We start from the raw sequence: 15442 nt of genomic DNA, 5'->3' as shown, positions 1-15442 counted from the left end.
CAGGCAATTCTCCTGCCTCAGCCTCCTGAGTAGCTGGGATTACAGGCATGCGCCACCATGCCCAGCTAATTTTTTGTAGTTTTAGTTTCACCATGTTGACCAGGACGGTCTCGATCTCTTGACCTCGTGATCCACCCGCCTCGGCCTCCCAAAGTGCTGGGATTACAGGCTTGAGCCACCGCGCCCAGCCCCTCCTTGGCTTTCAAAGTGCTAATATTACAGGCATGAGCTATGGCACCTGGCCAGAACTGGTCAACATTGAATGAATATGTTAATTCTTCAATTTAAAAATTGGAGAAAATTCACCAATTTAAAAATCTGAACAGCTGTTTATGTGGTAGTTATACAAGACTGGATATACATATATAAAAATTCACCAAGGTATGTACTTAAAGATTTATGCATTTCATTCCTTGTGCCTCAAACTGTAACAACTTAATTTTATTAATTTATAATTAAATTACCCTTAATTTAAAAGATAATTCATGGCAGGCTACAGTGACTCATGCCTGTAATCCTAGCACTTTGGGAGGCCAAGGTGAGAGGACTGCTTAAACCAAGGAGTCCAAGGCCAGTCTAGGCAGTATCAAGAGACCCCCCATCTCTACAAAAAATTAAAAAATTAGCTGGGCATGGTGGTCCATTCCTATAGTCCCAGCTGCTCGAGGAGCTGAGGTAGGACATTGTTTGAGCCCAGAGATTGAGGCTGCAGTGAGCCCTGTTTATGCCACTGCATTCCAGCCTGGGGGACAAAGTAAGACCCTGTCTCAAAAAATAATAATTAAAATTAAAAGGCCAGGCTCAGTGGCTCATGCCTGTAATCCTGGCACTTTGGATCACCTGAGGTGAGGAGTTCGAGATCAGCCTGGTCAACATTGTGAAACCCTGTCTCTAACAGTCATTGGCTGCTAAAAAGAAAAAAAAAAAAAAGCCCTGTCTCTACTAAAAATACAAAATTAGCTGGGTATGGTGGTTTATGCCTGTGATCCCAGCTACTTGGGAGGCTGAGGCAGGAGAATTGCTTGAACCAGGGAGGCAGAGGTTGCAATGACCAGAGACTGTGCCATTGCAATCCATCCTGGGCAACAAGTTCAAAACTTCATCTCAAAAAATAAATAAATAAATAAAAAGGTAATTCATATTTGTTGTAGAAAATTTGGAAAATAGAAAGCATAAAAAGAGAGTAAGAACCATTCATAACTCTAGAGCTTAGAGAAAAACATCTCTTAAATACCTTGGCACTCTGACTTTCATTATTTGTTTTCTAAGCATTTGATGTATGTTTTACTAGGCCTCATCAGCCTGGGGGGGTATGATTGAGGTCACATTAACTATAATAGTGTTTCTCTGGCTCTAGTATCTGCCTGCTGTGTAAAACAACCTTTAATAAACTTTCCTTCTCCTAGGTTCTCTCTCAGCTATTTCTAGGAGTCCCACAGTGATATACCAATTATTACACATGTACCAGGTACAAAGTGTTCCCTAACAGTCCTGCTAGTCAGTATGACAATTTTAGACCAGAGATTGCCTATCTATAATTTTTACTTTATTTGCTGTTTTGGTAAGTTACCAGCACTTTTTTTCTAGCAATCCATTCCTTCAACACAGCACTTTTTAGGGTTGTTAAGAAGGTGCTGTATTACATGGTATGAATGAGCTTGTTTCTTTGCTATTGAGTAATTTAAATCAGTGATTTTTTTTTTCCTATTGAGAATTCGTTGATTTTTTTTTTTTTTTTTTAAGACTGAGTCTCACTCTGTCACCCAGGCTGGAGTGCACTGGCACGATCTCAGCTCACTGCAATGTCCACATTCCAGGTTCAAGTGATTATCCTGCCTCAGCCTCTCGAGTAGCTGGGATTACAGGCGTGTGCTACCATGCCCAACTAATTTTTTGTTTTTTGAGTTAGAGTTTCACTTTTGTTGCCCAGGCTGGAGTGCGATGGAGCAATCTCGACTCACTGCAACCTCTGCTTCCAGAGTTCAAGCGATTCTCCTATCTCAGCCTCTTGAGTAGCTGGAATTACAGGTGGCTGCCACCACGCCTGGCTAATTTTTGTATTTTTGGTAGGCATGGGTTTCACCAGGTTGGCCAGGCTGGTCTCGAACTGCTAACCTCAAGTGATCTGCCTGCCTTGGCCTCCCAAAGTGCCGGGATTATAGGCACGAGCCACCATGCCCAGCCCGAAAAGCTCTTTTATTAAAAAAAAGTCACTGATTTACCAGGAGCAGTGGCTTACACCATAATCCCAGCACTTTGGGAGGCCAAGGCAGGTGGATCACTTGAGGCAAGGAGTTCAAGACCAGCCTGGCCAACATGGTGAAACCCCACTCTACCAAAAATATAAAAAATAGCAGGGAGTGGTGGCATTCACCTGTAGTCCCACCTGCTCGGGAGGCTGAGGCAGGAGAATCGCTTGAACTTCGGAAGTGGAGGTTGCATTGAGCTGAGATCATGCTGCTGTACTCCAGCCTGGATGACAGAGTGGGAAAAAAAACGCTTTTGAAAAAAAAAACTTTCTCAATCAGCATTGTATCTACATGATATAGAATTTTATTTTTTAATTTTAATTTTTCTTTTATTATTATTTTTTGAGACAGGATCTCAAGGCTGGAGTGCAATGGTGTGATCATGGTTCACTACAGCCTGGGCTGTAGCAATCCTCCCACCTCAGCCTTCCAGGTATCTGGGACCACAGGCATATGCCGTCACACCAAGCTAGGTTTTTTGTTTTATTTTTTATTTTGTAGAGACAGGGTCTCCTTATGTTGCCCAGGTTGATCTCGAACTCCTAGGCCCAAGCAGTCCTCCTTCCTTGGCCTTCCAAAGTGCTAGGATTATAGGTGTGAGCCACTGTGCCCAGCTGATATACAACTTTAAAGCCAAAAAAGGATATATGTAAAAATTATGTCTCTTTACCCCTGTTCCTCAGCTACCTAAGCCCTTTTTCTTTTCTTTTTTTTTTTTTTTTTTTTTTTTTTGAGACAGAGTCTTGCCCTGTCACCAGGCTGGAGTGCACTGGCACGATCTCAGCTCACTGCAATCTCTGCCTCCTAGGTTCAAGTGATTCTCCTGCCTCAGCCTTCCGAGTAGCTAGGACTACAGGTGAATGCCACCACGCCCCGAGTAGCTGGGACTACAGGTGAATGCCACCACGCCCTGCTAATTTTTGTATTTTTTGTAGAATGGGGTTTCACCATGTTGGCTAGGATGGTCTTGATCTCTTGACCTCGTGATCTGCCTGCCTCAGCCTCCCACAGTGCTGGGATTACAGGTGTGTGCCACTGTGCCTGGGCTACCGAAGCCCTTTTGATCAATTTATTGTGTTTTCTGTAAGAGGTAGTTCATGCATATACAAACAGTGCTGAAAATGTTGAAGTAGCATTTAGAATAGAACTTTAGTTTAATTTTTTTTCTTTTTGAGACAGAGTTTCACTCCTGTTGTCCAGGATGGAGTACAATGGCATAATCTTGGCTCACTGCAACCTCTGCCTCCTGGGTTCAAGTGATTCTCCTGCCTCAGCTTGCCAAATAGCTGGGATTACAGGTGCCCGCCACCACATTCAGCTAGTTTTTTGTTGTTGTCGTCGTCGTTTTGAGACAGAGTTTTACTCTTGTTGCCTGGGCTGGAGTGCAGTGGTATGATCTTGGCTTATCACAACCTCCACCTTCAAGCAATTCTCCTGCCTCAGCCTCCTGAGTAGTTGTATTACAGGCAGGCACCACCATGTCCAGCTAATTTTGTATTTTTAGTAGAGCTGGGGTTTCTCCATGTTGGTCAGGCTGGTCTCAAATTCCTCACCTCAGGTGATCTGTCCACCTTGGCCTCCCAAAGTGTTGGGATTACAGGTGTGAGCCACTGTGCCCGGCCTAATTTTTGTATTTTTAGTAGAGATGGGATTTCACCAGGTTGGCCAGGCTGATCTTGAACTTCTGATCTCAGATGATCCACCCGCCTCGGCCTCCCAAAGTGCTGGGATTACAGGTGTGAGCCACTGTGCCTGGCCAATATTTTTTTCTTTTTTCTTTTTTTTTTGTTTTTTTTTCTTTCTTTCTTTTTTTTTTTTAATTGAGATGGAGTCTTGCTCTGTCACCCAGGCTAGAGTGCAGTGATGCAATTTTGGCTCACTGCAACCTTCACCTCCCAGGTTCAAGTGATTCCTGTGCCTCAGCCTCCCAAGTAGCTTGGATTGCAGGCATGTGCCACTACGTCTGGCTAATTTTTCTATTTTTAATAGAGATGGGGTTTCACCATGTTGGCCAGGCTGGTCTTGAACTCCTGACCTCAGGTGATCCGCCCTCCTTAGTCTCCCAAAGTGCTGGGAATGCAGGCTTGAGCCACCGTGCCTGGCAATTTATTTATTTGACAGTTTTACTCTGTTGTCCAGGCTGGAGTGCAGTGGAGTGATACTGTCTCACTGCAACCTCTGCCTCCCAGGTTCAAGCAATTCTTCTGCCTTAGCTTCCCAAGTAGCTGGGATTATAGGCATGTGCCACCACACCTGGCTAATATTTGTATTTTTGGTAGAGGCAGGGTTTCACCATGTTGACCAGGCTGGTCTTGAACTCCTGATCTCAAGTGATTTGCCTGCCTTGGCCTCCAAAAGTGTTGGAATTACAGGCATGAACCACCATACCCGACCTAATTTGTTTTTTGAGTTTCTCTCTGTTGCCCAGGCTAGAGTGCAGTGGCATGATCTCAGCTCACTGCAGCCTCCACCTCCCGGGCTCAAGTGATTCTTGTGCTTCAGTCTCCTGAGTAGCTGGGATTACAGGTGTGTGCCACCATGCTCAGCTAATTTTTTTTTTTTTAGACGCAGTTTCACTCTCACCCAGGCTGGAGGGCAGTGAAGTGATCTTTGGTCACTGCAACCTCTGCCTTCTGGGTTCAAGTGAACCTGCTTCAGCTTCTTGAGTAGCAGGGATTACAGGTGTGCACCATCACGTCCAGCTAATTTTTTTTTATTTTTAGTAGAGACAGGGTTTTTCTATGTTGGCCAGGCTGGTCTCGAACTCCTGACATTAAGTGATCTACCCACCTCAGCCTGCCAGAATGCTGGGATTACAGATATGAGTCACCGTGCCTGGCACAAACTCAATTTGTATGAAAAGAAGTTATCTAAAGTATCTAAAGTTTTGAAATGATGTTACATTAAAGTTCTAAGTTTAAGCTTTCTTTTTTTTGGAATGAGCATGTCATAGTAACATTTTATATCTTTCTAATGTTTTTAGTGCTTTAATGACAGTTTCCAATTAAGTATAAAGGTTTTGTCCTTCATTTACTGAGTCTTTTTACACCTTTTGGGTCATTGTCATTGGTGATTCCTGGTTTATTTGCTCCATTTAAAGCCTGTGCTAATGGCCAGACACAGTAGTTTATGCCTGTAATCCCAGCTCTTTGAGAAGCCGAGGTGGGCATATTACTTGAGGCTGAGAGTTTGAGACCAACCTGGCTAACGTGGCGAAACCTCTTCTCTGCTAAAAATACAAAAAAAATTAGCCAGGTGTGGTAGCATGCACCTGTGGTCCCAAGCTACTTAGGAAGAAGAGGCACAAGAATTGCTTGAACCTGGGAGGTGGAGGTTATAGTGAGCCGAGATTGCACCATGCACTCCAGGCTGGGCAACAGAACAATACTCTGTGTCGAGTAATAATAATAACTCCAGGCTGGGTGACAGAGCAATACTCTGTGTCAAATAATAATAATAATAAAGCCTGTGCTAAATACAAATATGAAGGTTAGAGAAACCTGTGTCTTTCTAAAGTGCAGTTTTTTTTCCTCATTGCTAGGTACTTAAGACTGAATTGGAGTAGTAGTTAGGGGACATTGGTGGAGCTTTGACAAACATCTGAATTGCTATGATTCTTGTTATTTGCTCCTGGACTTCTCTGGCTAGTTTTAGATAACTTAGTAATGGGTGCACAAAATGATATTATAAGTTGGGATGGCTGAATAGGCTCTCTCTAAGATTTTATATTCCTTTATAGAACATTGTGGCAGAAACAAAAGCAGAAGCTATGACTCTTAAATATTAAATATATAAAAAAACATGGCACTTTGGGAAGCCAAGGCGGGCAGATCATGAGGGCAGGAGATTGAGATCATCCTGGGCAACATGATGAAACCCCGTCTCTGCTAAAAATACAAAAATTAGCTGGGTGTGGTGGCGCACGCCTGTAGTCCCAGCTATTTGAGATGCTGAGGCAGGAGAATCCCTTGAACCCGGAAGGCAGAGGTTGCAGTGAGTTGAGATCATGCTACTGCACTCCAGCCTGGCAGCAGAAGCAAACTCTGTCTTAAAAACAAACAAACAAAAAAACATGGCATGAGAATCTAGGGTTGGAAGAGATGATTGAAGTAGATACTTTTTGCTTTTCCTACCCTATACTAAAACTTGCCTCTCCTAGATATGCGTATTAACTGCCTCATTCCTCTCTTTTGTAGGAGACTGAGTGCCCTTTGCGGCTTGCTGTCTGCCAGCACTGTGATTTAGAACTTTCCATTCTCAAGCTGAAGGAGCATGAAGATTATTGTGGTGCCCGGACAGAACTATGTGGCAACTGTGGTCGCAATATCCTTGTGAAAGATCTGAAGACTCACCCTGAAGTTTGTGGGAGAGAGGGGGAGGAAAAGAGAAATGAGGTTGCCATACCTCCTAATGCGTATGATGAATCTTGGGGTCAGGATGGAATCTGGATTGCATCCCAACTCCTCAGACAAATTGAGGCTTTGGACCCACCCATGAGGCTGCCGGGAAGGCCACTGAGAGCCTTTGAATCAGATGTTTTCCACAATAGAACTACCAACGAAAGGAACATTACAGCCCAGGTTTCAATTCAGAATAATCTGTGTGAGTTGTGATTGGGATTAGGGCACTGGAATGATCCCAGGGCAAATGGGAACAGGGCTTTGGGGCCAGATAGGTTTTGATTATAGAAACCCACCTATAGCTGGGTAACACTGGAAGAATACCTAACTTTACTATAAAATGGAAATAACCTCTCTTGAATTATAGTTAGGGCTCAAAATGGTGAGAATGATGACAGTGTTGTAAATAGCCAACACATACACAGATTGAGTATCCCTTATTCAAAATACTTGGGGCCAGAAGTGTTTTAGCTTTTGAAGTATTTGCATTGTACATACTGGTTGAGCATCTCAGATCTGAGAATCTGAAATCCAAAATGTTCCAGTGAACATTTTCTTGTTGTTGTTGTTGTTGTTTTGAGAGAGAGTCTCACCGTTGTTGCCCAGGCTGGAGTGCAGTGGTGTGATCTCGGCTCACTGCAGCCTCTGCAGTGAGCATTTTCTTTGAGAGTCATATTGATGCCCAGAAAGTTTTGCATTTTGGATTTTTGGATTGGTATATTCAACCTGTATCTTATTTCCCTCAGGCATTTACAAAGTGCTTTACATGTATTAACTCATTTAATTTCTCTTGTTATTTGAAGGTAGGTAAATTTGAAGGTAGAACTGAGATTTAAATTCAGGTAATCTGACCTCGTGCTTTAAACCATTCCATAATGCAGAAAATAAGTATAAAATGTTTAGCACAGTGCCTGTCTCATAATTATGGCTCAGTAATATTGCTTAACAATACAATTAGAACTTAGCAGCTAGTAGAAGCCCCACATAGATAGAAAAAAAAAAAGAAAACAAAATAACAATACAATTAGAATAATAATGGAGCCTTTTCACATGGCAGACTTTAATGTTCAGAGCTAGGAGACCCAGAGAGTGAAGAGAGCCAGTTGAGCTTGGTCATTTTTGTTCTGTCCAGATGTCTGTAAATCTTGACTATTTGCTAGGCATGGACTTGACTTGAGGGTGGTAACATTTCTAATGTATCTTGAATGCTGGTTTTTTTTCTTTTTTTTTTTTTTTCAGTTGAAGAACAAGAGAGGCAGGAAAGGAATAGAGGCCGACAGCCCCCCAAAGAGGGTGGTGAAGACAGTGCAAACTTGGACTTCATGTTGGCCCTAAGTCTGCAAAATGAAGGCCAAGCCTCCAATGTGGCAGAGCAGGACTTCTGGAGGGCCATATGTGAGGCAGACCAGTCTCATGGCGTTCCCAGTTCTCTGAGTGACATAAAGGGTAGGCTTGGCTTTTTCTGCACTAGATTCTTTTCTACAGTTTTTGTAAGTTTTAGATTATACAATTAATATGCAATTGAAAGATTTTAATGAGATAGAATTTGCCTTATTCTTTTTCTTTTCTTTTTTTTTTGGTGGGGGGACAGTTTTGCTCTGTTGCCCAGGCTGGAGTGCAATGGCATGATCTTGGCTCACTGCAACCTCTGCCTCCCAGGTTCAAGTGATTCTTGTGCCTTAGCCTCCTGATTACCTGGGATTACAGGCGAACACTTGAACTGAGGAGGTGGAGGTTGCAGTGAGCTGAGATTAGGCCACTGCATTCCAGCCTGGGTGACAGAGAGAGACCTTGTCTACAAAAAAAAAAAAAAAAAGACTATAAAGGACATTATTGTATAAGTAGTGAACTTACATTAAATTTCCTGAGAATGACATTTGTATTGTTTACATAGGAGAAAGCAATGCCCTTGTTCTTCAGAGACACATGATGAAGTACTTAGGAGTAAAATGTTATGTATTCAAGACTTAATTAGTTCAGGGGAAAAAAATACATAAAAGTAATGTGAGGAAATATTAAACTTTGTGAATATAAATGAGGAGTATATGGGTATTTGCTATACTATTTTGAAAGTTTTTTTTTTTCTTTTGGGAGACAGAGTTTCACTCTTGTTGCCCAGGCTGGAGTGCAATGGTGTGATCTCAGCTCACTGCAACCTCTACCTCCTGGGTTCAAATAATTCTCCTGTCTCAGCCTCGAGAGTAGCTGGGATTACAGGCATGCACCACCACGACCAGCTAATTTTTTTGTATTTTTAGTAGAGATGGGGTTTCATCATGTTGGCCAGGCTGGTCTCGAACTCCTGACCTCAGGTGATCCACCCACCTCAGCCTCTCACAGTGCTGAGATTACAGGTGTGAGCCACCCGAGCCCAGCCATTCTGGATAATTTCTTATCTGTCTTCTAGTTCACTGATTTTCTCCTTAGTAATTTCTAATCTGTTGTTTAATGTGTCCATTAAGATTTTCACATTAGTGATTATATATTTTATTTTGAGTTCTGTTTGATCCTTTTCCTCATTGTACCTCCTAATTTTTAAAATAATGTTTTGTTCCATAGTTCCCTGTTTGGCTTTTTTGTTTTTTGTTTTTTTGAGACAGGATCTCACTCTGTCACCAAGGCTGGAGTGCAGTGATGTGATCTCAGCTCACGGCAGCCTCTGTCCGCTGGGCTCAAGTGATCCTCTCACTTCAGCTGTCTGTGAAGCTGGGACCACAGGCATGTACTACTACCTATTTTTTTGTATTTTTAGTAGAGATGGTTCCTTACCATGTTGCTCAGGCTGGGCTTGAACTCCTGAGCTCAAGCAATCCGCCCCCATCTCGGCCTCTCAAAGTACTAGGATTATAAGCATGAGTCACCACACCCAGCATATTCCCTCTTTAACATGTCTTTAAACATGTGAAATATACTTACTTTTCTTTTGTGTCCAAAAATAGCAAAAACTGTTTCTATGCTGTGTTGTTTCTGCTTCTACCATTCATGGAGGCTTGCTCTGTGTGTGTGTGTGTGTGTGTGTGTGTGTGTGTGTGTGTGTGTGTATGTGTGTGTGTACACCAAGTTTTCTCACATGTTCCTCTGAGAGAATTTATATATGCTTCTGGCAGGCACATAGGGATACTAACAATAGGGGTAACTTTAAATCAAGCTTTTGGCTTGAACTTTTTTTTTTGAGACAGTCTCACTCTGTCACCCAGGCTGGAGTGCAGTGGCGCAGTCTTGGCTCACTGCAGCCTCTCTGCCTATTGGATTCAAGTGATTCTCCTGCCTCAGCCTCCAGAGTAGCTGGGACTATAGGCATGCACCACCATGCCTGGCTAATTTTTGTATTTTTAGTGGAGACGGGGTTTCACCATGTCACTTAGGTTAGTCTCGAACTCTTGACCTTAGGTAGTCTACCCACCTTGGCTTCCCAAAGTGCTGGGATTACAGGCGTGACCACCACACCCAGCTGGCTTGGACTTTTAAAAAGCATAAATGTAGCTGAGCATTGTGTCTCATGCCTGTAATCCCAGTGCTTTGGGAGGCTGAGGTGGGAGGATCATTTGAGCCCAGTAGTTCAAGACCAGCCTGGGCAACAGAGTCAGACTTCATCTGTACACAAAATAAATGAAAACTAGCTGGACATGGTGGCACACACCTGTAGTCCCAGCTACTTGGGAGGCTGAGGTGGGAGGATCTCATGAGCCTGGGAGATTGAGGCTGCAGTGAGCCAAGGTCATGTCACTGTACTCCAGTAAAAAGAAAAATCAGAAATGTGAATTTATGTAAAAATAGAAACATAAAAAACATTAACATGGATTGTGACCTCAAACCTATGTAAGGGCCAAGCTCTAGTTACTCTACTTGGTAGAGACTTTTCTGTCTTCTACCCAGAACTAAAATGTAGATGGGCAGAAGGGTAAATTTCCCTATATCCCCCCATTGTTCACTCTCCCTTTTGTTTAGCAGTCTTACTGAGGATGTCGTATCTGGGAATCTCAGATTAAAAATGTATCAGTTTGTTCACTTCAGTTACTTTTAGTCAGAATTTTTTGGGTATTTTGGTACTGGGAGGAGAATTCAGGATATTGTTTGCCAGTTTGCTCAATTTCTTTATTTGTAAAATGAGGGTATTGTAGGATCTACTTCATAAGTTTTTTCTGAGGATTGAAATCATGCATGGAAAACACTTAAGATTATTGTCTACAATTATTATTACACATTTAAATAGCTTCCTTAATTAGAGTATCGAGTAGCAGGTAAAAAACTATTACTTTACTGCTACTCAGGAAATTGGGGTCAAGTACATTTCTTATTTCATAATGGAAGTTTTTGCCTAGAGTTTGTCTCTTGGATGGGTTCCCTCTGAGAATATACAGCCCCACAAATTGCTATCTATAAGAAACATTAAAGAAAGCCAAACTTCTATATAAGACCCCATAAAGGGGATAAAAGGTTGAATTCAAGTTTGTTTTTGTTCATCTTGAGTCTCATTGTGTGGCGTCATACCTAGGTGCAGCTGACGAGACCATGTTGCCTTGTGAATTTTGTGAGGAGCTCTACCCAGAGGAACTGCTGCTTGACCATCAGGTCTGTCATGGATTACTTGAGGACTTTTAGTAGGAATGTGTACAGACTGTAATTGGTGTTACAGGCCACTTGAGGCCTTGAACAAATCATTTTAATACCGTGCCTGTGGTAGGAATAGCAAATGTTCTTTACCATGTGGTGACTGGCATACAGGTATGAAAACTTGGCCTCAGCCAGGCACAGTGGCTCAGGCCTGAGCACTTTGAGGGGCTGAGGTGGGTGGATCACATGGTCAAGAGATGGAGACCATTTTGGCCAACATGGTGAAACCCCATCTCTACTAAAAATACGAAAACTAGCTGGGTATGGTGGCACTCGCCTGTAGTCTAAGCTACTTGGGAGGCTGAGTCAGGAAAATTGCTCAAACCCGGGATGTGGACATTGCAGTGAGCTGAGATTATGCCACTGCACTCCAACCTGGCGACAGAGCAAGACTCTGTTTCAAATTTAAAAAAAACAAAAACAAAACTGGCTGGGCTCGGTGGCTCACGCCTGTAATCCCAGCACTTTGGGAGGCCAAGGCCGGTGGATCACGAGGTCAGAAGTTCGAGATCAGCCTGGCTAAGATGGTGAAACCCCGTCTCTACTAAAAATGCAAAAATTAGCCAGGTGCCAGTAATCCCAGCTACTGTAATCCCAGCTACTTGTGAGGCTGAGGCAGGAGAATCACTTGAACCTAGGAGGCAGAGGTTGCAGTGAGCCAATATTGCACCACTGCACTCCAGCCTGGGTGACAGAGCGAGACTCCATCTTACTGCCACCTCTGCCTCTCATGTTCAAGCAATTCTCCTGTCTCAGCTTCCTGAGTAGCTGGGGACAGATGCCTGCTACCACACCTGGCTAATTTTTTGTATTATGTCTGGCATTTCCACAACTACTAAGTATTCCCTGTGCTCTGGATGGTGGAACATACTTTCTCCCATAAATGGAATAATATACTATTTGAATACTTGGAGTTTTTGTTTTGGGAGTACCATAGAAAATCCATTAACAAAGATAATAAAGAATATTTGTGCCTCCCTTTTACTGTATGGGTGTGGTAGGAAGAACCTTGAATCTTTTCAAATTAATTTTTAAAATGATCACGTGAACACACTAAAAACCACAAAAATATTTAAAAATAAAAGCCAGGCCGGTCGCGGTGGCTCAAGCCTGTAATCCCAGCACTTTGGGAGGCCGAGGCGGGTGGATCACGAGGTCAAGAGATCGAGACCATCCTGGTCAACATGGTGAAACCCCGTCTCTACTAATACAAAAAATTAGCTGGGCACGGTGGCGCGTGCCTGTAATCCCAGCTACTCAGGAGGCTGAGGCAGGAGAATTGCCTGAACCCAGGAGGCGGAGATTGCGGTGAGCCGAGATCGCGCCATTGCGCTCCAGCCTGGGTATCAAGAGCGAAACTCCGTCTCAAAAAAAAAAAAATAAAATAAAATAAAAGCCAACAGTTCTATGTGTATTCCTCTTTTTAGTTCCTCCTCCCAATATTAAGCATTGTTAAAATTTCATGACTTTTTCTAGAAAACATTTTAGGAATGTAGTTTTTTTTTTCTTAGCCTCTGATGTTTGTTTTTAACCTGTGTTTTTTGAATGACAGACAAGCTGTAACCCTTCACGTGCCTTACCCTCATTCACTACTGGCAGCACTTCCCCCAGAGGGGTGGAGGAACCTGATGTCATTTTCCAGAACTTCTTGCAACAGGCTACAAGTAACCAGTTAGACTCTTTGATGGGCCTGAGCAACTCACGCCCTGTGGAGGAGAGCATCATCATCCCATGTGAATTCTGTGGAGTACAGCTGGAAGAGGAGGTGCTGTTCCATCACCAGGTAAGGGTCTCTGCCCTGTTCATGTGGCTCTCTGTGTGAACCTGAGGCTTCCAGAGCCCAGAAAACTTCCTTAGCCCTTAAGTTGCATTCCATCCTGATAAGTAATGCACACACTTGGCTTCTGGCCATGCAGTCTTTGGGAGCTGTCTGTAGTAACCAATACCGCAGGCTTTCCAACTTTCCCTCCCTTTGGGCCACTGAAGCCATCTTGTTAGTAGTTGAGGACCAAAGAGCCAGGACTCTATTTGAGCAGGTGTGGAAGGAAGCCTCGTCAGAGGGTTTAGATGAGAGTCTCCCTGCTTTTCACCAAGTGGATTTTTCCCATTGTGGTGGCATTTGAGACTTGCGTTCTAAGAGACCTGAGCGTCTACTTCTGGTTTTGTCCTGTGGATGACTCTCACTGGGGCCATCTGTAAGTGAGGGAGTTGGACTAGACAATCTGAAGTCATTTTTCAGCATACAGTATAGGATTCCAATCTGTTAGTGGAAGATATGTTTTCTGCCCAATGTATATCTTAAGGGGAGTGGCAGTCAACACTGCAGGTACCATTTCTGTAGTTGATGCCATGCAGCTATTACTAGAACACTGTACATTTCATTTCTGTAATAAAGACTCCTGCTTTTCAGAGGCCGAGTGCTATGGCTTACACCTGCAATCCCAGCACTTTGGGAGGCCGAAGTGGGCAGATCACTTGAGGTCAAAAGTTTGAGGCCAGGCACAGTGGCTTAAGCCTATAATCCCAGCCCTTTGCGGGGCCGAGGTGGGCAGATCACCTGAGGTCAGGAGTTCAAGACCAGCCTGATCAATATGGAGAAACCCCATCTCAATTAAAAGTACAAAAAATTAGCTGGGCATGGTGATACATACCTATAATCCCAGCTATTCAGGACACTGAGGCAGGAGAATTGCTTGAACCCGGGAGGCAGAGGTTGCAGTGAGCTGAGATCGTGCCACTGCACTCCGGCTTGGGCAACAAGAGGGAAACTCTGTCTTGAAAAAAAAAAAAACCAACCAGGCGTGGTGGCTCATGCCTGTTATCCCAGCACTTTGGGAGGCTGAGGTGGGTGGATCACACTTAACACGAGGTCAGGAGTTCGATACCAGCCTGACCAACATGGTGAAACCCCATCTCTACTAAAAATACACAAATTAGCCAGGTGTGGTGGCGTACTTGAACCCAGGAAGTAGAGGTTGCAGTGAGCCGAGATTGTGCCACTGCATTCTAGCCTGGGCGACAGAGCCAGACTCTGTCTTAAAAAAAAACAGTAAGTTTGAGACCAGCCTGGCCAACATGGTGAAACCCCATCTCTACTAAAAATACAAAAAATAGCCAGATGTGCTGGCACATGCCTGTAATCCCAACTACTCAGGAGGCTGAGGCATGAGAATCACTTTAACTTGGGAGGCAGAGGTTGCAGTGAGCCCAGATCATGCCACTTTACTCCAGCCTGGGCAACAGAGCAAGATTCCATCTCCCGAATAAAAAAAAGACTCCTGTTTTGGGATCAAACAGTAATAAGTGACTGTTTACCCTCTAGGGCAGACTGAAATAAGCAACCACACAAATAAATACTCTGATCAGAGTATAGAAATGCTTGCTTTTTGGCTGCTCTAAATATAGTGAGTTATCTCGATTGTTCACAGTCAGTTTCAGATTGAACTCCTTGTTCTACTCTTTCCCCCCTTCTCACTATTGAACTTGACTAGTCTTAAAAAAAAAAAAAAAAAGAAAGAAAAAAAAGAAAGAAATGTTTTTCTGAGCTCCAAGACCAACCCTTCCTGCTTCGCTGCATAAATGAAAAAGTGCTTCTGTCAATGCCTCAGGTGCTGACCGGATTGAATGCTCCATTCCAGATGTGTGCTTTCTGAAAGTTCCTAGAACTTTTAGAGGTTGTCAAAGTCCCCCTCCAGATGAGGAACACTCTGTGCTCTCTTTTCTGAGAATGACTCTATTCAGAGGCACTAATTCTGGGTTTTCTTGTTTAGGACCAGTGTGACCAGCGCCCAACCACAGCAACCAACCACGTGACAGAGGGGATTCCTAGACTGGATTCCCAGCCTCAAGAGACCTCACCAGAGCTGCCCAGGAGGCGTGTCAGACACCAGGGTATTTATTAGCCAGGACTGAGCCAAGGTCGCAGGTCCACTGCTGGCTCCGGCCTGCTTATGACTTCTCACCCACTGCTGTAACGTGGGGATTACCTGCATCTTGAGTTTCCAAACACACTAGGGTCTCATGGGGGACTCCTCTGCAGGTAGTTGTGGTCCCACATTAGACTGAGCTCTCTCAAGTGTGTGGTTTTTAGGGTAATGGCTTTGTGGACATCCATGAGATACACGTAGTAGTTCGTGCTTACAGTAAGCTTCTGGTTTCCTGTCTGTGTACTTAATGGAT

At 43.6% G+C, this 15442-nt stretch overlaps 1 protein-coding gene across 4 annotated transcripts in view; it reads left to right on the top strand.

The window, feature by feature from the left end:
* The window catches only part of TRAFD1 (TRAF-type zinc finger domain containing 1), a 33947-nt gene that overhangs the window by 13876 nt on the left and 4629 nt on the right, over positions 1-15442 (top strand). For all 4 annotated transcript variants that reach the window (XM_012469034.2, XM_064379821.1, XM_064379818.1 and 1 more), the window contains exons 5-9: positions 6446-6851; positions 7889-8095; positions 11145-11221; positions 12816-13046; positions 15034-15154. In XM_012469034.2, coding sequence (XP_012324457.1) covers positions 6446-6851; positions 7889-8095; positions 11145-11221; positions 12816-13046; positions 15034-15154 — 1042 coding nt within the window. The remainder of the gene's footprint in view (positions 1-6445; positions 6852-7888; positions 8096-11144; positions 11222-12815; positions 13047-15033; positions 15155-15442) is intronic.

The sequence above is a fragment of the Aotus nancymaae genome, unplaced genomic scaffold, assembly GCF_030222135.1.
Source record: "Aotus nancymaae isolate 86718 unplaced genomic scaffold, 86718_ANA_hifiasm-v0.15.2.pri h1tg000021l, whole genome shotgun sequence".
In the NCBI taxonomy this organism is placed as follows: Eukaryota; Metazoa; Chordata; class Mammalia; order Primates; family Aotidae; genus Aotus; species Aotus nancymaae.
The sequence above is the reverse complement of the archived record's forward strand: the minus strand, read 5'-3'. Positions and strand labels throughout refer to the sequence as shown.